At 36.1% G+C, this 23,404-nt stretch overlaps 1 protein-coding gene across 2 annotated transcripts in view; it reads left to right on the top strand.

The window, feature by feature from the left end:
* The first annotated feature begins 7,067 nt into the window (after window positions 1-7,067).
* Window positions 7,068-23,404, top strand: part of LOC148649710 (glutamate receptor ionotropic, kainate 3) — a 118,930-nt gene continuing 102,593 nt past the window's right edge. For both annotated transcript variants that reach the window (XM_088602754.1, XM_088602755.1), the window contains exon 1: window positions 7,068-7,437. In XM_088602754.1, the coding sequence (XP_088458880.1) occupies window positions 7,323-7,437 (115 nt within the window). In that variant the 5' untranslated portion in view covers window positions 7,068-7,322. The remainder of the gene's footprint in view (window positions 7,438-23,404) is intronic.

The following is a 23,404-nucleotide window of genomic DNA, read 5'->3' as shown; positions in this document are numbered from 1 at the left end:
TCTTACTGTATATCGTCATTAAGTAATACCCACCTATCTTTTCTCAGCCAGAAAGTTATTTAGCTACAAACAGTTATAAAAGGAGTATTTCTAAACCCTGTAACAAGAAGCAGTAAAGGTCAAACGTATAGCATGGAAAGGTCCACCATTTTCTGTAAGAATTACAGTATTTATAAGAAACCTGAACATCACTTTCTGGGCAATCCTCACATATTATATACCAGATGTATGCATGTACAGTATATAGTAATTCCACTTTATCAAACAACCTGGAGTGCCTTGGGGATGATTAGAGTACTTCCTGACTTGTTGAAGGTTTCTGCACTGCCAGAGGCCCACACACCTATTCTCTTGCTCTGCTTGACAGTTTAAGTTTGACTTAATTTCAACAGTTCTGTAACTCACAGAAAAAAGGGTTCTGTAAAAAGAAAGCTGTATTTTTTAAAAAGATTTACTTATATCGAATTAACCAAAAGTCCTAAAATCATCTCAAACCAATATAATATACTGTACAGCAGTTAGAAATTCTTAATCAGTATAATCTCTGAATGAATTAGCCCACAGTACTAGGCTTCTGAGTTTAGAAAAAAAAGTAAAGTTACATAGAAATCATAAAACTAATACAGCACTGTCTAATGATATTAATTCTATCAAATCTGATAAAATTCCCTCTCTTTTACTACTACTAATAATAATGTTTCTTTATTAACCCTATACAATTTCTTGCATTAGGAATTCATCTTTTCGCATACCCCAGCTTTTTTTTTTTTTTTTTCTCCATGGAGACACAGACACAAAGGCAGGGAGAGAAGCTTGGGGTCAGAGCGCAGGGTCTGCCATTGTACAGCGCCCCTAGAGCAGTTGGGGTTAAGGGCCTTGCTCAGGGGCTCAACGGAGTAGGATTCCTCTGCCGGCTGCAGGATATGAACCAGCAACCTTCCAGCCACAGGCACAGATCCTGAGCCACAGAGCCACCACTCCACCCCCAATACTCCAGTATTAACTAGTAATACACCTTTTCCTCTTTTTTTGTGCTCTGATTTGTGTAAATTGTTCTGTTTCTGCATGCATGCCATTTAACTGAACTAGGTGTAATATCTGATGTGTATCTTATTAGTAACACCATTAGCTGATAAGATGCAAACCTTATAAAAATAGTCAATAAGAATTATTACTTTAATCATTGAACATCAACTACAACGTTTTTTGTAAACTGAAGCTAGGCTAATGATACAATTCATGATTTAGCAGGTCCCATTTAGTGCAAGCCCTTAGAAAACAACATTGACTCTGTTGAAATAAAACATACAGTACTGTACAACATACTGTAAGAATATATCAATATTTACTGTATAAGCCAGAGGTGGTCATTCCCAATATTGCAGACCATCTGGGCTGGTCTGCAATAAAACTAAAATTTGGGGTAAATCACTGTGATGTTCTCTCTTAAGCCGTTTGTGCAATTATAAAATGTAAATTGATGAGAGACATGTAGAAGGGAAGACTATCAGTGTCTTGTAACAGGAAAGGCTAATGGGGTAACATGAACTACTTCTTTAACGACATGTCTCCGTAGTGCTGTGCTGCTATGCCCACCTGCACCTTCTGAAGGAGTCAATGCTGAGATTATAAGGGCACATTTCAGCTCAATGTCACAGAGCATGCAGGTGTAAATATATAAATGCTATTCCCTACTGTACATGTGCCTCTTTCTAGTAGAATAAATGACTTGATTTAAATCTTATGAAGTCTTTAGAAACACCATCTTTACAGCACATTAATTTGAACACTTCTGGAGTTTTACAAGCCCTTAAAGAAATGAGACTTTTTTAGTTGTAGAACTCTATTACGAATATACACACATTTTTCTTAGTAAAGAAATAAGACAGTTATATATTGTTTTGTTTAAGTACAGTAGGTTAAATCAACAAGTATATTTTGTTGTAACCTTTAATGAAACTGGCTTTACCATGTAGTATGTACTAGTCTTAAAACGGTTTCCCTAACATTAAACCTCTAAAAGTTCTCCATCAGATGAAAAGTTTTTTCCAAGTGGTTAAAAATATTATTTTTCATACATATATACTGAATTAGGAGGAGAACAAAAGTTCCCTCTGACTACTGTAAAGGGAAGACATGCAATTACAGCATTATCTTCTGTTCTACAGAGCAGCCTTTTATATTTTTCAAAAGAAAAAGAATCAATACAAAAATGTTTCACATGGTTCATTTTTCAGCTCAATACCAACAATGCAATTTTGTTGACAATTATGAACAATCAGTCATCTTGGATGGTACATCTTCTGTCGGCCAATCAAAGACCGCAATCATGCATTATTGCTTACAGGTACCTTTTCAGAATTGATTGGCGTTTTTCTACCCTGCAGTAATCATTCTAAAATAAACTAAATTTGCTGATCAATTTGGTCAACTAAGTGCAACACTTATCAATGTTTCTAGTATTACAATAGGGTTTTGTGTTTTCTGAGCCATTAGCCATGAGTGACTTGCCAGACGATACATTGATCCTTGAGCTAGCTACCTTGTAAATGCACCAGCAATCATATCAGAAAAGACACACACATCTTCCAAATCTCAGTGTATGACTTGCTTGAAAGTGTCGGTATAAATTACTGTTTTATTTATAGTGGTACTTCAGTCAAACAATTCCAGACAGTTAAAGATATACAAGCTTTCCTCTTTACTGCATGAACTTGAAAACAAAAACATCATTGTTTCTACACTGTATTACATAATTTAACCATTAAATTATATAACCTGCATTTTAAATACAAACTTCAAATGGGGAGGGACTTGCAGTCAACTAATGTCTCACAGAGTATAGGGGAGAACAACTGCATTTATACAGTATCCTTTGAATTATCTTTCATCATAATATACTGGACAATAAAGTAAAATATTGAAATTTAGGAAAGTGACTGCAGGAGTTAGTAGTTTTGTACCTTATTGCTTTATTTTCATTTTTGGAACACTTCTGATACATACGGAGAGTTAATGAACTAAAGTATTTGCAGGACGGAATAATTAGTGCTGGTACATTGGTTAGCTATGACTGACATTGTATTCCGTTTAAAATACTTTTATTAGAGGATTAAATAGCAATGAGTATACTGTAGGTCACATTTATCATTTTTATATTTTGGCCACAGCAAAAATACTGTGGTATTTCTGGTGGTTTATGTTGACCTTTTTGCTTATTTTTGAATGAGAAAGTTTATCGAGTCAGAGGTAAAAACCTATTGCCTCACATTCTCATGTCAGTTTAACATGGGTAATATTATGTCAAGTCTATATATCATTAATTAATTATGGGTTTTGGTCCAGTGATTTCAAGCAAAGCTGAAGGTTTTTCAATAGAGGGCACTCAAAAACCAAGAATCCTTGTTTGCCAAACAGTGTATATTTTGTATTTGAGAGAGCTACAGTCAATGAATCTTGATAATGTGAGAGCTGGGCTACATAATTCACCCTGATAGTCCTTATATTGTGCCAGAGCACTATAAATCTGATCTGGGGACATGAATATGCAGCAGGTTCAAATCCATCAATTTAAAAGCCCCCTTTTCTTTCAAGAGGTTTTTCGCTTTTTTCTTACTAACAAATAGAAGTGATTAAGAATGACTGACGTCAGTAAATTTCTAGAAGTGTTACACCAATAATCACACTCTTGTATACATCAGGTATATTCGTGCATTTTTATATGAGAAAATAGCAGAAAGTGATCGTGGGTATTTTGTACCCCTCAGAAAGGTTAGGCCTGCAAATTTGTATGTGTTAATTTAACACAAATTCAGAATTTGTATAATGAAGAAGAAATTTCCAGCAAATCATGGAAGAAATTGCATTAGCACAAGCTGATGCATTTGGAAATTGCTTGCTACTTTGCCAATGATTACTACTTTACCCAAAGCAAGTGGACAACAATGATAGAGAAGGATTGTGGGAATTATATTGGCTTTTGGTTGTCCTTTACAGCTAAAGGATAAATGGTTTTAGATATTGTATTGCCTGTGACAACATTTACAGTAGATTATTTGCTGACTAAAACAGTGCCTTTTGGCATCGTGTTCATGAAGAATGTCCATCTCCTGTTTTACTTTTTAGATCATTGCCAGTCTCAGATGTGTGTGCTAACACTCCAGAAAAAAAGTGACAGGAAACTTATATTGGTAGAAAACAGAAACAATTTTAGGCTATAGTGCACACTGAAAAAGTACTATGTGAACAATATCCATACAAAATAGTCAATGCTGTCTCACTAAAATATAATACCTTGCAGTGTTTCACAGATTAATGGTGAGTAGCAGAGGTTGTACTGCACTAAACAGGAGAGACAGAATAATACGTTAAAAGGCAAATTAAAGACCTGTTGACATGCATAGGGTACAGCCTCTTTACAAGACAGCTGCTAAATGAACGCTGAGAGAGATGATGAAATAGACCAAATTATTTAAATGAGAGAAATAAAGTCTTACTAGTCTAGTCACAGAGAATTGATAAAGCAGTGTACTTATCTTCCTTATTTCTAGCACTTTGTCTGTGTCAATGAGTACATTAAGCCTGCATAACTGCTTATAGCCTATCTGCCTGTCTATTTTTCAATGCTTTATATGGGTCTGTCAACAGGGTATGATTGCAAAACCCAAAAATTATCACTTCAGCCTGAGAAGTCCCTCGCGTAACATCAGCAGTACACAATAATGATATGACATTTCTAAATGTTTTTCTGCTACTCAACACGTGCAATGCTTACAAATCCCTCTTTTCTTGGAAATCAGATACATCATGTTTTGAGTAATTCCCACAAAAGGAAATGACCAGAGACTACAGTATTCGCTGGTGGCAGTCTATCCAAGACAAAAGGTTAAGGAAAGAACTTACTGATGTTACCAAGAATTGTTTTGTAATCTTGTAAAAGGCAAGCGCTACACTTACATGCCATTGAAAGAAAATGTAATTGCATTGTGTGAGTAAAGCTTTGTAAACTCTACTGCAAAATTTGTTTCCTGTTATTTTAAGGCTGGGTGAAGCCAAGCTGAGTTTATTATAAATACTGTAGATGATAAATCTCTCAGCAGTATTTAAAAGGAATATGATTTCAACAAGAAATCAAATAAAACTGAATTTAGAAATGTACTGAAATGGCTATCAATTGTCCCTTGATGAAGGTTCGCATGGTTTATTTAGCGTGAGTTTTTTTTTGTTATACCATGTTTTGCCTTCCCCTAGGTACTATGCTTTTTTAGCATGATTTCAGTTTGCTTTACCACATTTTACACAGCTTTATTTTGGTATACAGTAATACCATAAACATTTATAAGGGGTCTTCAATTATAACTCCAATTTCTCTCCTAAGAAGTCGCAGCATAATAATAATGTTACATTTTTCAGTGAATGTAACTGAGATCAAAATGAATGCATCATTTTTAGCATCAAGAATATTGAAAGTTATAAGAATCAAAGGCCTTTCTGTGTCAATAAGGAAGAGCAAAACTGGTGAGTCTTTGCCTGTGTCACACTTAGCCCCATAGCCTTTTGGACCAGATTACCTTATTCAGTGACTATAGGAGGGTACGGAGATATTGAAGCCCAGGGATGATTGGAGACTGTCTCCTTTGGGTAGGGGTGACTGGGGCACACTAATAAGAATCAACGTCTACCTTTTTTTTTGCAGCTCTTGTCAATATTGTGCCTCATGGCTCAGGAGTCCTAATTCAAAACACTAGCTTCATAAAATAGCCTGGTCTCTTAAGACACACTGCAGGTGCTAGTTTATTAAGGGAAACTAAGTATTTAAAAAACTAAGTATTTCTGTACTAAGTTTAGTACAGAAACAGTGTTGGGTGGTTTTATTATGCACTTACCTGGGATTGTCTTTAATTAATTAATTTCAAGTGATGGACTTATTAGCTGCTGACAAATAAGTGAAAAGGGTACAGATGTTTTTTTTATTATAGCTACTGAATTTGCATTTGGCTCAGTGGGTTTGGAGGTCGAGTGGGATAGTCCTCGAGAAAGAGGTACTGTACAACAGGCAATTCTATGGTGCCTGCAGGTTTGACACACTGTAGGTGAGTTACAATATGTTTCCTCCTCCTATCAATGAGCCTACTATACATCACCACAGAACTTGTAGCCTGTCCAGACAGGAATGGTGTGATGTGAGGGTTTAGTTAAAATACAACTTTTCTTAATTGAATGAACAGCACTTGCAGAATAAAAGGACAATACAATGTGGGAAATACAATACTTACACCTGGAACTCACGCCTAAGCTTAAATATTATATAATTAGAGCCAAATGTAACCAATGACTTCTCTGATGCGTACAGTAACTGTGTACAAAAGCAGTCATGGAAAACTTATATTATATTCCCACTGAAATGCATTGCTTTTCACAACATATTAATTTGATTAATTAGCTTTTGGTATAATACAAGTCACAGATCCATTTCAATAACGTTTTTTCGTTTAGGCACGAAAGTTTAAGCAACCAATTATTGTGGTCTAGAATCTCAATTTAAAAACGTTTGTCATGCTTTCTGCAGAATGATGTACTACCAACATCCAACTGTTGAAAAATACCACGATTCATATTTACCATGCTTCTTGAGGGCTAGTCACACTTTAAAGGTGTAAAGTATTATGTATAAACTTAAAAAATGGAATTATGACCAAATAAACCGTTCAAGAATAGAATGGATCAGTTACACTGCAGCCTAAAACTACTAACACATTCAAGATATGGATAGTTGGTCCTTCTTTTTTGTGTGTGCTTTCAGCTACAGCAACAACAAAGGATGCACTTAAATTGTTCATGAAATATTCAATAAATCGTGATCTTAAGATGTATTACTAAGCTTAATGCCGTCCATTCTACAGTTTCTATCGGGTGATCTGAAAATTATAGTTGCTATGGAGAAATAAAATGTTATTTCAGGAGAAATGCTAAAGGAACAGTCCTCTTCCACTTTCAGCAAGAAATCCGTCCCGGGTATTAAAGATTCCGAAGAGACAGATAGCATCAGTAGTAGGAGGGGATACAGAGACTCCTGCAGGCTAATCCTAACAGCCAGCTTCTGCAGGTGTAACACTGATCCGTCTATGAAGAACTGGGTTTAATCTAGGCAAGCTGTTTTGTGACTTGAGAGTAAACTGGATAATGTGTTACGTTGTACAATGAGCACACATTTATCTTGGACACACAATTTCACATATGACTTCAGCGAATACAGAATAGATCAGCTATTTTGAAGCGTCTTTGGATTTTTTAAAAAAAGTGGATCTCATTACTTCATAATCATGAGAAATATTTGGTTGTCGTCCCGGAGTGTGATTTTGGAATACTGGAAAGCACTTATTTTGTGCCTTTTTTGGATTCAGTATTCTCGAGGGATGCCACATGTCATACGTATAGGTAAGGACAACTTAATATACATGTTTTCACTTGCGTATTTTAGAGGATTTGCAGGACGTTTTGAAATCACACTAAAACTGATACCAAGAAGTCAGAAGACATCCAAATTCTTCAGTGATATTCGAAAAGCAAGTATGAATCTCAGTGCAATTTCTGTCTTTTTGAATGTATGTATACCTGTATATGTAGTCTCCAAAAATAAAACTCTTTCTTTGGGGGTGTGCATGAGGGAATATGGACTGGAAAGATTGCTGGAGGAAACTGGACTATTAAAATGCCAATTAACTTCTAAAGCTACCGGCAAAAAAAGTGCGAGCATTTAACGTAAATTGAGGTTTACCGCAACAGCTAACAAATCCTTTAAGTTTTAAGGGCAAGAACTTGGACCGCAAGCCCAGAGTCATATTCGTGCTGTTTTTTTTTTCATGAGAAGTGTTTTGCTTTTAAGATATCGTCGTGTAGCTTTGAACAGCACTAATGAGCTTGATTCTTGTAAGTTAATAATATTGAACGCTAGCAGGTGTTTCTAGGTATAAACTGAGGAGGTGCGAAAAATAGAGTTGGGCAGAAGGCTATGCAGTTATCGATATTTGTTCGATAAGGACTCCCACATAGTCATCGGTTTCAGAAAACGTTTTATTCTCCTGGTTTTAGTTTAGAATCACATATTTGGTATGCAGCTCATTTTCATCCGTCTTGGAAAAAAAACAGAACAGCCTGGAAAAGCTTATCTTTTGGTCAGTAAGACATTATCACATTTTAAGAGTCAAAGTACAAATGATTCTGCAGATGCTACATTTAACAGGTGATTCGTGGAAGTCTATTTTTGATTTAAAGAAAAGTTCAGGATTCGTGTTCATGGTAACATGTCACCTCCAGTAACTGCCCGTTCCTAAAATGTGACCGTAAATTTGAACTGCAATAGCCTGCTTATGATCTTGTCGAGCTGTTTGGGAATCACGGTGAAAAACGATGAGAAATTTCCCTTTCGGTGACTGGTGATGCGATGAAACATTGTTCGTCTGGAGCAGACAGAAGCTGAATGAAGATCAATACGTTTTTGTCTAGGAGCAAATAGCTTTTGACAAGTGGCTTACTGCCACATGGGACAAGTGCTCAGAATGGAATTAGAAAACATTAACATGAGGAAACGAATCTTAAGATGCGTGACCAGTACTTTTGTTCAACTCTCTGAGCCCTATAGTACCTCCTTTAAAGATACAAGCCGAGCTGGTTTGCGTACTTAAGCAAGTAACAGATTTAGGTAACTTGATAGTAGATATTTAGTCAATTTTACTTCAAAGTTGAAGGAAATTAGGTTTTCTATTATTATCATTATTATTATTCCCCTACCGAGTTTCTTGCACGCACAGTACTAAATATTGAAACTATATTGCTTGTTTCTTCTTAAACACTATGACTTTTTCGTTCATGCAACGTCGTCTTCAGCATTTTTTTAATATTTTGTATGTATTCCTCAGCCCAGAATTAAATTTGCATGTTAAATCTGAGATATCTAACCTGTTTAAACGCAGTTCACTGGAATTTAGCATTATATCAAAGGAAATACAGCCTAATTTTCATTCTTAATACTGTACAGTATATACTTAACAGTTCTTTTTCACAAGGATGGCCAAAGGCTAAGAATTAAAAGTTGTCAAGGTTAAATTTTCTGGATTGTATAAAATCAGTGATCTTTGGATCAGGTGTATTATTGAGTTGTTTTTTTACAATTACCTTAATAGTCTCGAATATTTTATTAAATGAGCTAGTGAAGTGGTATTTGGAGTTATAAAGAAGCACAATACTGTACATTTATTAGATTCCTAAACTGTTACCTACAGAATAGGTCTGAATGTAAAAGCCGTATTTGGCAAAAATTAAACGATTTAAATTGTTTAGCTCACTGCATGCATTTTGGACATTTAAATTAATTTTATATAATGTATTACATCAAGGAAATTATTAATTTAAGCTTATAAACTAGACGATGAAGATGGTAGTGCCAGTGTCATTGTTTTGATTGAAAGGGGGGTAGCAACAATGCCAATTTCTCTTTTATCGTTTTCACCTGTTCACAGTCCCATAGTAGCAAAACTAGTCCCATAAATTACAATTTTGAATCATTGGATTAAGTTCTTGGCGTAACACTTCGGCTTGGTTTTTACACACTTTGTTGAATCTGAAGAGTTCTTACAGGGAGCTGTAAAATAAACGTTAAACGTATGTAATGCCTTTGCGCATTGTTTTAAGATATCGTTTCAATTATGCCGATTTAGAAAAGCTATCATGGTAACATATGTTTATTTGGATTTGTTTTCGTTTGGAGTGGGGGATATGTTTTGTAAGCAGCAACGCCGCATCTCTTTAGGAAAACCATTCTCCACTAGATGGCTCCGGCCGACCCGGAGAGATGCGCTTGCATTTCATCCGAGCAGAAATGAAATTATTTTGTTTACCACAAGACCGAGAGTCATTATTTGTGCATCGTTTCAATTTCAGCATTTTCTTCAAAACGTAAATATTTTCTCAGCTATAAACTAATGGTGTATAACCAAGACAGCCTCTTTCAATTGATTTTAGTAATCAGGGAAATACGTCGTATTGGCAACCGCAAGGTCAGCCAATTACAAGTGATTTAATGTATTTAAATATCCTGGAATATAATATACCCCTTCGCTGTTTGTCCCTGTGTTCCCTTGTCTCTTCAGTACACTACAGTATACTTGCATTTCGTGACAATGGAGATTTCCCCCTCTTATGAATGCAGATGCTCTAAGAATACTTTATGAGATAGTACTTTATCTCATTATGGGATACACCATTTCATCCAGCTGGTGTTTCACGAGGAAGCACGCAGGCACTTTAACAATAACAGATAAAATTGTATGTGATGAACCAGCAGGACGCAGTGAGGTGACTGTTGCTTCAAGGTTTACTGGAGTAGGGTGTAGTCCCTTAACTGGGCAGGGTGGTAGGGTGGAGCTAGGACAAAAACCGATGAAAGCTGCTCATAATTCTACTTTTTCATCCGATTGACAGATTCACTCTGTACAACATGCAGAACATGCCTATATGCTGTATGTAAAAGGCATTCCCTGCCTCTATCACTTATGTGCACAGTATCCTAAAGAAAATGTGAGTGTGACTTATTGTAATTCAGAATGAAAGGATTTAGGGGAGTGGATAGCAGTCTGGGGTAATATAAAAAAACTTTTATGCAAGCTGTGGTGACACTAGTTTAGACCTGTATAATTAAGTATTAGCAATCATGAACAGCAATATGTACAGTACAAATACAGTGGAGTGTCCCTTTGTGAATTGAAGTTACTTGTTAAGATCTTCCATAACGTAAAGGATTTTATGTATGCAGTTGTGTTGAATGTGGTGGCTCAGGCAGAAAGCATAAACTTTGCTCCATTCATTTTTGCTTAATGGACTGTACGGAAACCCCCAAAGCTATATGGGGAATCTGAGGGTTCCATTCAAATGTTTCACAATAATCTTTTAGAAGTAATTGTACATTGTGACCTGCCAGATAAATAGGATACAGATAATACTTAACACTGCGGTTAGTCAAACATTGTATTTTAAACAAATCTTAGCCTATGGAATATGCTATTAAAAAGATAATATAAGATTTGCATTTCACCGTTATTATATTTTAGTTAATTTGTTATTATATTTTTTTAAATCTAATTTGCTTATTAGAATTATTCATCATATTAAGAAAAATATTATTTTGAGCTTCTGCATGGCCTAATATGGTTGAAACTGATTTATAATCTTTAGTCTTTTCTTTCTGAATATAGGAATTCTAGCACAGACAAGGATTTATTGAATAATCAATTACTTTATCTACCTAATACTTTAAAGTGCTTCATCACTGCTGTCTAGTCAGTCTACTTTGTAATTTAATGTAGGTATTTTGTCTTGCTTGCTGTGTTTTGTCAGTGTTAAGCAACAGAGGGATTTTATATTTCATTACATTTCAACCTTACATTGAAAAAAAGCAGCAGTTTAATAACGTGCTGACAAGTACTTACAAAGATTTGCAAATGCCTTATTAAGCAAATTGAAACAGATAATATGTGAAACTAAAAAAAAACCTGTAATTTGTACTTGGCTTTATTCCAAAAGAATATTTAAAAAGTTTTTAATTGTGGAGAGGCTAAATGCTTTTGTGTATTCTTATTAGAAGAAGAGTTGATGCTTTTTCTTCAAAGGAGGACCAACAACAAACACATAATTAATCCTTTATAATGATGTAGGCTTTGCCATTTGTTTTTGTACATTGTCGTCATTTTCCAAAATGATTGGAGTCAGTTTGGACTGCATCTTTTAGCAGTATCATTATTTAACGATTCATTAAAGCATGCTCTTTGCGTTTCAGAATGCTAATCTATTTCCCTTTCAGTGAAAATATAATAATTACAAATCGGTCATTATGACCCTTAATTTTATGCAAAATCAGATCTGCAATGACTTTTTTCACTATGGTGATGAGTGTTTTCAAGGGGGGTGTGGATCACAATGAATCTAGATGGTTATCTATTTCTCTGTAGAAATACAGATTTAATTTTTCATGTAAATGTGATTGCAGCAGCGGCAGTCTTCAAGATGTAGCGCATCAGAATTGAGCCTTGCTGTTGCTCGTTGTTCCTACCATTCAAAGAAAGACTGGAGAGAGCCAGTTAAGAAAGTATCTAGAGTTGCTGTTGTGATGTATTATGCAGGGGCTTTATGTGGTGAAAAGCAATGCACCAATGTTGCGGAAAAAAGGTTCCAAGGGTGTTTTACCGAAATTCAAATGCCAGATTCCTTCTTGCACAGACCTTGGCTCTCAGAGGCACTTTAGACATGCTCCAATTTCATTTGCCTGGCCAGTGTGTTTGATAACCTACAGGACTATTAGCTTGAATATTTATAATGAAAAACAGCAGGTACTGATTATTGCCCCCACATTGTTTTTTTTTCTGTAATCCTTAGAGCATATTCCTATCCCCAGGACAAGCTGTTCTTCACAGGTGAATGTGCCTACAAAAACTTCAGTGTAATGGCCTTTGCACAAAACTGCATATGATACTTGTGATATGTGATATTTAATTTAGTTTCTCCTTTGCTATCAAAAGCATTGGCGCCATGCACCTTTTAAGAGCGGAAAGTTGAAATAGTGCTGCTCGTCAGGTCCAATCAATGGATGATTTTAAAAAAAGGTGTGCAAGGGATCCTTTTGCACTTTGTAAGGTGTGTATTACTGTAAGTTGTTAATGTTACAACATTACAACACAAAATCTTTGTGCTAACGCGGTTTGCTTTCTGACAAAGCACCTACAGTATACTGGCAAAGAGGTTTTAAAATTTTACAGGATTTCCCGGTCTCAAACTTAGTGTTGTTTAAATTGTGCCAATGTCAAACATTAACATGAAATCTACGCCTGTTCTTATTGTCTGTTGTTTTGGAAACATTTCATGGACAGCTGTCACTATGCGACATTTTTATTAGCCCTTTAAAAAGAAGACTAATTTTGCTGACAAACTCCTTGGAGGATGATCACTATTAGATGAACAACAACAAAGGTTTTTGATATATGGCAGCACAGTTTAAAAGCCAGATGTAATTCACTGCTGATTTATTTTCAAGCACGACTGCAGAGTAGGGAACACTGATAAGCTATGTCTCTTTTTACAGTGAAGTGCATTTGTGTCTTACCCACTTAAATAACACAATTTGTTATTAAGAACTATTCACTGTAAAGTAAGTTGTTAGATATCATACCATACCTATCCAAAAATCAAACCCTTGCAACAGAGCAACTTGTATTCTTCTTTTCTCTCTACCCTCAGGGTCCAATTTAACACAGATGGTGTTTTCATATCTCTCCAAAAGTGTGGACATCAGTATGGAAACTGGATTGGAACATATGTTCTCTTATAAAATAAACTGTGGAAATGTTAAATTACAGTTTCCCTATATTCAGTGGTTAACTGACTATGTTTTGTGTCTGGGCTTTTTTCCTGTAGCATAATGGATAGTTTTGTTGTGTCTGTTTAAAAGCGATTTGTCTAATTGAAGGTTATTGATTTACAATCATCCCTTTCTTATTTTTTGGTTTATTACAGAAATATACCTGTATGCAACATACTGTACAAAAGATTTTTGGGTGATATATTCTGTTGTGTTAGGAACCATTGCAAAAACTGTTTTGCTGATTGTATTAACAATACTAATGCAATAACAAATTCAGCATGCATTTGCTGGCTCCATGTTTGATTTTATGTCTCTTTTTAATTTTTTTTTTAGCTTGGGGATTCTATTTGTCTTGAGGCCTAGCATGTCCATATCCAGCCTATCTGAACTGGAATACTTATCGCAGTCAAATGCCTTGTTTCATTCACTTATCATCAAGAGCAAATTCTAGACCATTTCAAATCACCCTTCAGTTTCCATGAGAAAGCCTATAAAAGTACATTATGTTCCAACCGAGATGGTACGAGATTGAATTTCTTAACAAGGCATGCTGCTCTGTTCAAGTTATTCCAAGACTGGGAGTGATGCAGCACAAATGCAGCTCTTTGGAAAGCGAGGTTGAAAAATAGGACTATTCGGTACATGTATTACTGACTCAAAGCAAGTCGGCTTCCAGTTTAGGAATGTCAGTCTTTTCTAAAAAAGCATTTAACTGAATAAAACAGATTATTACAAAAAACCTATGACTACAATAATTAGCATTACTATTGACAGTGATAACAGGGTAGAGATAATCCAGTTATGGTAAGGGATGGCCTGTATGCCTTCTGTTTGTTTCTGTTTGAGCCATACTAACTAATAATGAGCTGATTTAAGTTGTTAAGAGTAATCTTAGAATGTATACCTACTGACTCTTTGGCAGTCCAGGATCAAAATTAGACAGCCCATGGGAAAAGACCATCGTCTTCTGCCTGCAAGTTCTGTGCAGATCACCAGCAGCTTTTCTTAGAAGAGTAACATTCCAGAGTGTTATTATTGCTATGACATGTGGAAACCATTTTAGTTTAAGAAAGATGAAATTGTTAAACTTTGACAGTAGGTTCCCTTTGATCATGATTATAAGCTGACAGCAGAAAGATGACTGGCAGAATGTAGATTTAATTGTGAACAGAGGATCTAGGGACACATGGTAAATTGAAAGGAAGTATTTAATAAGTTGAGCTGCAAACGTATCCCAACTTAACAATGTGTATGAAGTATTCCTAAAACAAAATTTAATTTTTTCAGCAAATCTCTGGCTCAGACATAACTCTGATTGTGGGGGGGGGGGGGGGGGGGTCTTTTCTTTTGATGTGATCAAATGATGTGATAAGAAATTCTTAACAAAGTTTGCAGATTAACTTGTGTTAAATGATGTGCCAACTGTAGAATTCAGCAAAATTTACTTTCTAAGCAAGTACTTCTTGTACACGGATGAACTTTTTTAACCACAAGTTCCACTTTTTCCAGTCACTTTTCTTTTGAGGTGGCAATATGCTACAGTCTGACTGTGCTGATGCAGTTTGGTTTCACGTTTAGAGCCCCACATTGACCAAATAAACTGTTGAGAATTAAGATGTGAGCAGTGGACTGCAGGGATATTAGAAACACATAGTGAACATTGGAATATTAAAGTATACAGATCTTGGATATTATTTAAATGATTTGATATCAAAGATCATTCATGACAAATAATTAAATCACCTCATTAGTGAGAGCTATTTGAGTACAGTCAATGAGATGATTTAACCTGGTGATGTTTTTATGTCAAACATGCTGAAAATCAATAAAGAAAAACACAAAAATGAACCAATAGGTGTCTTCTATGTTGACAACAATATCTCTTTCTATATATACCAAGTTTGTCTATCATTAGTTGTGTTGTGGTTGTGGAGGCTGGACGTAGCCACTTCAGGTGGTCAGCAGTGGTCATCTATAGCAATGACATTATTTTCCATAGACCACCATGATAGACATCAACAAGAGTGGCACAGATGTGAAGACCTATAAAAGAATTGTAGTGCGATGGGACAGCATTCCAGCAGAGCAATGCACATTCTCAAACTACTCATGTTAGCTGCAGGTTTCTTGTGGCATTGCAATGTGACAGCAGCCCTAATTTGGGGTCTGTTGAATTGGTCCATTGGTTTTGGTACTGTTGTTGTCCATAAGAAAGTATTCATCTGGGTCCTATTTGTGTACCAAATTTCACTGTTTTATAGTACACAGGCTTCACAATTGAGTTTGTGAAGCCTGAATAGGACAGCTAAACTAATTAGCGTGTTGTACTGAAGAATGCTGCAACAATAAAGAATGTTTTTCATTATTTATCCTTCTATATTTGATGGTTCAGTATCACTTTTCTGTTGACCAATAAATATATAATATTCTGCATGCCCTCTGCAATTCTAAATTAGAAAAGAAAAAACATATTTACTCAACTGTACTTCCCCATTTGTCTTTATTACAATCCTACTGTAGGTCCTGCACTTTTCGAAATTACAAGACAGCCAGTACAGCAAAGACCAGTCAATTAGATGCAGCAAATGGAGAAGTACAATAAATTCTTGTTTTGGTTTTATGCTGTAACATGAGTCAGTGCCAGAAGTAAAAGTGGATTGACTTGCTTACAGTACTGTATGTGTCTAAACCTAGTAATTACTGTTTTAACATTACCTTTGAAATCAAAACCTTTTTTGGAGCTTTGGAATTCACCAAATACTCTGCATTAGTAAATTTGAAAACAATCCACATGCGTTCATAATCTTCCTGGGAATATTTATTTAACAACTCTTGATTCTTTTGCATTAATGAGCGCAAATCCTTGTGCAACTTTGGAAATGTGGCAATGACAAGTCTTTTTTTCAGACTCTCTGACACATGTTCATGTACGACATGTAAAACAATGCCACTGCTATGTTGCAGATACTTTGAGCTCATCTGTTGCTTGTTCATTCAGCATCTTTAATGCATTTCTGGTTATCTACACAGAAATTACTGTGCTGTTTGGTACACATGTTGACAAGGGATTATTCACAGCTCAGAATAACTACTGTAGGAAATTACTAAAATATAAATTTACAGCAATGTCATTCAAAAATAAATAGGAAATCAAGTTGGTGCTACACCACAGCTTGGTATTATCTAGTGTAATATGACTTTATACCATATTGAATCTGACCTTCATTATTACCACAGACTTCAAATGTCAAGATGCTCTACTGTGATTTGATGAAGATGGGAATAAAAGAGACTGAAGCCCTTTGCTTTTCACCCCCCGTCACATTGTAAAACATCAGAATGTTAACTAATGCAGAATGAGTGCATTCTTTGATTTATCATTTCTTTTAACTACAGAGCCATGAAGCTTTTTTTTCACAAATAAAAAAATATCTTTTGTTAAAAAGGGGATGAATATGTTAGGTTCCATAAAGGCGAATAATAATAATGTTCCAGCCAGGAATCTTTGAAAGACTTCACACTTGAAAATAACTTTTTCCCCTTGGTGTGACTTCACTGCTTGTTTAAGGAAATATATTAGGGTGTTTTTACACTGCTTTTAATAATAACACACAGGATGACACAAAGGTTTGGCATGGACTGCATTAAGAACAGATAATGACAGCATGAATATTAATTTCCCAATGTGCCTACACCAGCTGCTGCTGAGACCCTGACCCTGACAGTTTAACCTGCTGTACAGGCCTCTCCTCTAGAAACAACTTAAAACGTGGCCCTTATGATATGAACATTTAAAGGGTACTCTGTTTTATTTTTAAAATCTGCCCTGAAAGCAGGAACAGTGTCTTGTTTTACACTCGTGTACCTGTTGAAATTGCTCACATGCACAGTCTTGTCAGGCTTCTGTGGCTGGTTGCCATAGCAGTGGTGTAGAGACTGCATGAATGTTTTTTTGGGAGATCACAACAATGTTTTTAAATATAAGGTGCTGTCTGAGTCACACAGTGTTTGCTTGACCTCACAAGAAAGGGAATCTTTTGGTTTATTTTGACTGGCTAGGCCCTGGAGTCATCCCTCCATTTTCTAAACCACTTCATTTGGTATAGGGTCACAGGGGGGAGCTTAAGCCTATCCCAGCGAGCAACACGTGCAAAATGGGATGCACCTTGGATTGAATGCCAGTCCATCGCAGGTCACACACAGACACAAACACACACACTCACACTAAGGCCAATTTTACAAATGCCAATTAACAAACCTACAAGTTTGATAAGATCAGATCACTTTACTGCCCATATACAATTTCTTGCATTAGGGATTTGTCTTTTCACATCCCCCAACTTGCTCTCCATGAGGCACACAGACAGGGAGAGGAAGTTGGGGTCAGAGCACAGGGTCAGCCATTTATACGGCATCCCTGGAGCAGCTGGGGTTAAGGGCCTTGCTCAGGGGCCCAGTGGAGTAGGATTCCTCTGGCAGCAATTTAATTTAAACTGGCAACCTTCCAGCCACAGGCGCAGAACCTTAGCCACAGTGCCACCACTTTGCTCTTTGGGCTGTGTGTGTATGTACTGTATGTCTTTGGACTGTGGGAGGAAACTGGGGAATCCAGAAGAAACCTGTACGAACATGGAAAGAGTGTACAAATTCCACACAGATAGCACCCCAGGACTCCTGCACTGCGAGACAGCAATGCCAACCCCTAAACCCTGGAGCCTCTGTCTCCAAATGTAGACCAACATCGGGGACGGAGAGGAGTGCCAGGTTCTAAGAATAAAGTTTAAAGAACCTTATGGCATGCAAACATGGAGCCTAATTTTCTTTGCTTAAAAGGTGCAGATGCTTGTCGGGACTATAGTTTAATTATGTGCCTGGCCACTGGCCAGTTGAGCAACCTGAGTGGTTGGTCTGTGTGCCAGTTGCTAAATTAATTATAATAAGTTCATCTGTCTAATGAAAGTGCTTTTGGACTGTTTGTGGACTCAGGCTCTTACTGTATGGTATTCATACTATTTCATGGTACTGTTATAGGGTCACATTTAATTTGAATATGGTCTCAGCCGGCAAAACATAGGTTTCATTTGATGCTATAATAACAGTCATATTATTTGTGATTCCAAATGACCAATTATGTGCGTGAACGTTAATAATAATATGTGTAGTTTGGAGCTAGGGTGAGCGGTGAGGTAATAGCTAGAATTTAATTCTATTCTGTCCTCTTGATAGACGGTTCTAAAGGATTATAGAATCATACATACAGTAGGCTATGTTGGCATGTTATGGTGGCTGTATACATTAAGAACACTATTAAATAAAACATTACCCAGCACAGACATGCTTGGTTTACCTTACCTTTCCCTGTCAATATTGGAGAAAGAGCACAGAACAGTTTCAGTGTTTAAACAAAGTGTTTGAGTTAAGATCCACCTGCAGGAAATTGGTAAATTTTACATGGGTTTTTTGATTGATTGCGAAGTTGCTATTTTATTTCCGGTGTAAGTGTAAAGTCCAGGTAAGGAAATTTAATACAAGTTAAACAGTCAGCTGCACAGTGATCAGGAGAGCATGAAAGCGGCACTGAACCAAACAGAAAATAGATTTTGTTACGCCTTTGAGACTGGCAAGTTGAAGTGGATACACTGATATGGCTGGTGCAGGGTAGGAAAATTATCATTCTTCCTTCCCTTATTGAGTGGTGTCAACTGTGAAATTTGTCACTGCCCTCAGATATGTGAAAATACCTGAAAGAAAAAAAGTGAAATCGCAAATTTGTGTGATATTTAATTTGTAAAGATATTTTTGAATTATGCCTTCTGCAACAATCAATTAATGTTGCCTTCTTGTAGTACATATACTAGCTTTTCAGAACTGTACCCCGGTACTCACAGTGGTGCTCAAGAAAAGGATGACACAGCAATCTTAATTGAGAGCTCATTCCTGTTGCTTTTAAAATGTAGCAATTATTTTGGGATCTAAATTAAAAATCATCCAATCATGATTAGTGAGGTATTTTGTTACAGATATGGATAACCAAAGAACTCTTTAGTGGAACAAGTTATTTGCTTCATTTTTTTTTTCAGTTATCTTTACTTTATGCGCTAGGTAGTGTGCATAAAACCTTTGAACCTTAATTGGTAATACCCAGTCTTCTTTCCAAAATAATTTGTTTTAATAGCCAGTTAATTATGGCATACAAAAATGTTTATATAAATATATAGAAAACACTTTCTATATTGTTTGAGCAATAAAAAGAAAATGTAGTTGTGATTTTTAAAGATTTTTGGTACTCAGAAGAACTAGACATTTGGAGAGATAGAAGTTGATGTGGTCTATACATGTTACTGAAACAGTGGTGGTTTTTCAAGGTGTCACTGGAAATTCAACAATCAGTTCTACCATCCAAGTGTAGAGAAAGAATTCACATACATTTCACCTGGGCTGTTCACCTTGTTAACCACTGAAATCACTGTAAGTGGTATATTTAAGGGCCTTGCTAACTAATGTACGTATTTGAAGAGAATAAAGCCATTTAATTTAATCAAATTAAAATGTCTCAAGGCCAATGGTAGGAGTATACAAATTATTTTCTATATCTTAGTATTTATGCTTTTATCAGTTTATTTTTTCACCCCAGCTACAGCCAGAACCTTACTTACAGTATATACTGTACTCCTTTCTTTTATTTTACCTTGGCCTGAGGTGGGAAAGGATTCAATAAAAAAGCTTGCTCAAGCACAGCAAAATTACAAGCGTGCACCTTTACAATAGATTATATAGCATACCGTGGTAAAATACCTACTGAGCTGATTTAAACACTGAGAGTAAAAATCACATTTAAAATCACTTTCAACCACAGATTTGCTTGGAGGTGTTTTCCAGAGCAGCCATTCAAGGAGTTAAAACTCTGAAAAGCTCTCTGAATTCTCTCATTTCTGTTAGAATTATCTTGCTGGAAATTTTGTTATTTTTAAACATTGCATTACATTTTCAGGCACCCTAACACTGACCATGTGTAGCAAAATGATGCCGTGTATTCACAGGCATGACTGTACGAAGCCAAACATATCTTTCTGATCTTTGAACAACATGTTCCATTAAAAGTAAAAGCCCGTGTAGCTGTGTTTTCAGATTTGTGAACTATACTTTAGTTGATCTACACTATAACTTGACTGTATGCAGAAAGGCATAGTTACAGTATATATAAATTTCCATGCTGAATTGCTTCCTTTGAGAAGCATTGAATGTTGGAGCTGCTTGTGAATGGTCTATTTGCTCTTGTTTATTTGATAAGGTAGTGAAAATCCCAGCAAACCATACATTTCACAGACAGCAGGGTAGCGGGCTAAATTGGAAGACCCAGGGCTTTCACCATTATAATACTTTTTCAAATTTTTTACAATAGTTTTTTAAACAAAGTTAAATTAGTTTGTGTTTTTGAAAACAAATTGTAATATGGGTACAGTGTTAATTAATCAATTCATTTCTTGTTTTGGGGAATTGTATGAGTGATGTTTAATGCATAAAGTCCATTTTACACATTGACTGTAGCAGTGCTCATTCTGAGCCTGTTACAAGGTGATGTCATCACCTAGGAAACTGGATAATGTTGAATTTTCTTGTAACGGGGGACTGGCCTTTTGCCTTAGGGGAATTGACTGCTGTTTGAAGGAAATGCTGTGTTGCTCAGGGCTAGGAGGTGCCTAAGAGACAGTAGTCTGTCCCAGAAAGGGACAGGCTACTGTACATGTTGCTGTGAGTAGGATAATTTAAGGGGAGAAAATGTCATCCCTTTTGGTGTCAATCCGCAGGAGAGATTCCTATAGGTCACTCAATGTCATTGACTGAGGGGAAGGAATTTAGAAGGGTAGAGTATAACACAATTTATTCTTAGCAAAGTGATGTAGGACTTTGAACATTTGGATACTTCTTTGATGGGAGACCAACATTTCAGCCTGGCAGAATTCACTGCTGTCTGAGGAGGCAATGAGTGTCCCAGGGCTGGGAAGTGCTGAAGTCCCATGACAAGACTTTTGAAATGTTTAGGTATTTGGGATTTCATTGTTTGTATTCTGATTTTTGTAACTTGTTGTTGGAATTGTTTTAAACATTCTACTATTAACACCATATTGTTAAGAATTTGTATTAACTCAGTTTTGTTCTTGGTATAAACTTTGATCTTTTGGTTGACCTTGTTGTGTATTTCATTATTTAATTCTGTACTGCATCTTTTTTTTTCATTTTAATATTCACACATACCTTTTTTTGCTTCAGACGAAGTTACAGCAATGATTCTTTAATCAATTATACAATCTTACAAGTATGAAATTATTATTTTAATTTTTCTAATATCTCTCCCAGAGAGTAGATTGTAATTTGCAAACAAAGGACATACTGTGTTTGGATTTTTGAGTTAAAAATTAAATAAACTCTTCCAATTAAAGGCTATCCAAGCCATTCTGCTTTGAAGGTTTCTTCTACCAAATCTTACGTTACTTGACATTGTGATGTATTAATATTAATAAAGTGCATTGGGGATAGCAAAGGCAAAGAGTCCATGTACACTATACAGGATTGTGCCTCTTACATAGAACAGAGCAACCAATGTTAAGAACAGAAAGAAGATGAGAAAAAAACTTGCCTGACTTACTGCAAGACTTTTCTCTTTCCAAGTCAAGGAAACAACACTAGACTTGTCAGGGCTCATTTGTTTCCTTGGGATCTCTTCCCTGTGGAAACTACAGTTTTAATCCTACAGCATGTACACAAGTTGGTAATTCTGAAGGAGTGATGGTCAACTTTGCCTTTCCTTCCTGCCACTTTTCAATTGCTGCATTTGTATCTGAGATTGCAGTGGGTCGCACTTCTAATGTAAACGTCCAAATAATCCAGTACTGACAAGGCTTCTGTATTTATCTTGAGTCTTTCTTGTACATTATTAACTTCAATCCTTCACACGGTTCAATGCTTCATTAATACTTACAGCCTTGTATCTGCTTGTAAAGAAATTAATTTTTTTCCGATGGTATTTCCTGAAGGGAGCTGGCAAACCATGCTCCACTCATGAAAGTGACAGTTCCTCTAGAACGCCACCATTGTGCAGAAGCCACCCTCTCTTCCTCAACAGAGCAGATGAGCAGTTACAATTTTGCAGGGTCATTGTGGGATCAGTGTATATTACACATGTACTGTAAATTGCATTTGCTCATCTTCTGTTTTTAGGGAGAGAGCTTTTTTGGGGTGTTCTACATGTTTTACCCTTTGTTTTTGTTTTTACTTTGCTTAATTTTTGTTTTAAGATAAATGAGGTGATCACTGGTCTCTCCTCGGAAATTGTACATCTTCACAACTGATTAGCTGTCAGGCTCTGGAAGAAGGTACTGTATATGTGTGGCTTTGTGAGGTTGCCAAAGGCCATAATTGAAAGGAGTTTCCCAGGGTTTCAAATCACCATAACAGCTCACCACCTGGGTCTGTCAACAAGGTCAAACCCCTGTCCCTTTTTTTCTTGTCACCGCTCTGACAGCAAATCAAATAATGTTACTAAACTAGAACTAGACTGCATATCTAAAAAAATATGATATGTGTAAATCGATTATTAAAAACAGGAACATTTTCATATTTCATTGAGACCCAATTGTCACAATGCAGATAAAGTAGTTTTAATTCATTTTAAATTCAACATTCATTACGCTTATGATAGAGAACTAGTGTGAGAGCTAAATCACTGTTGGAATGATTAGGTTATTCTCCTTTAAATGAGCTTGAAGTACGTTTGTGTCTGAAATTGGGGTGCAAGGATTTACAGTAACAGGATCATGTACTGTACACACCAAAAGATTGTAATACTGGGAACCATTTTTAGGTACAAGGAAAGATGAAACCGGGGAGATTAAACCACACTGGGAATACGTTCAGTCACAGCAGAGAATGAATTTCTGGTTTTAATAAAAAAGTGTCTTTCCAAGGCAGTCATTTTCTGAGTGTTTTTCTGTCCCT

Source organism: Lepisosteus platostomus, chromosome 13 (assembly GCF_059453375.1).
Source record: "Lepisosteus platostomus isolate fLepPlt1 chromosome 13, fLepPlt1.hap1, whole genome shotgun sequence".
NCBI classification, from domain to species: Eukaryota; Metazoa; Chordata; class Actinopteri; order Semionotiformes; family Lepisosteidae; genus Lepisosteus; species Lepisosteus platostomus.
Note: the sequence above shows the minus strand (reverse complement) of the source record. Positions and strands in the feature narration are given on the sequence as shown.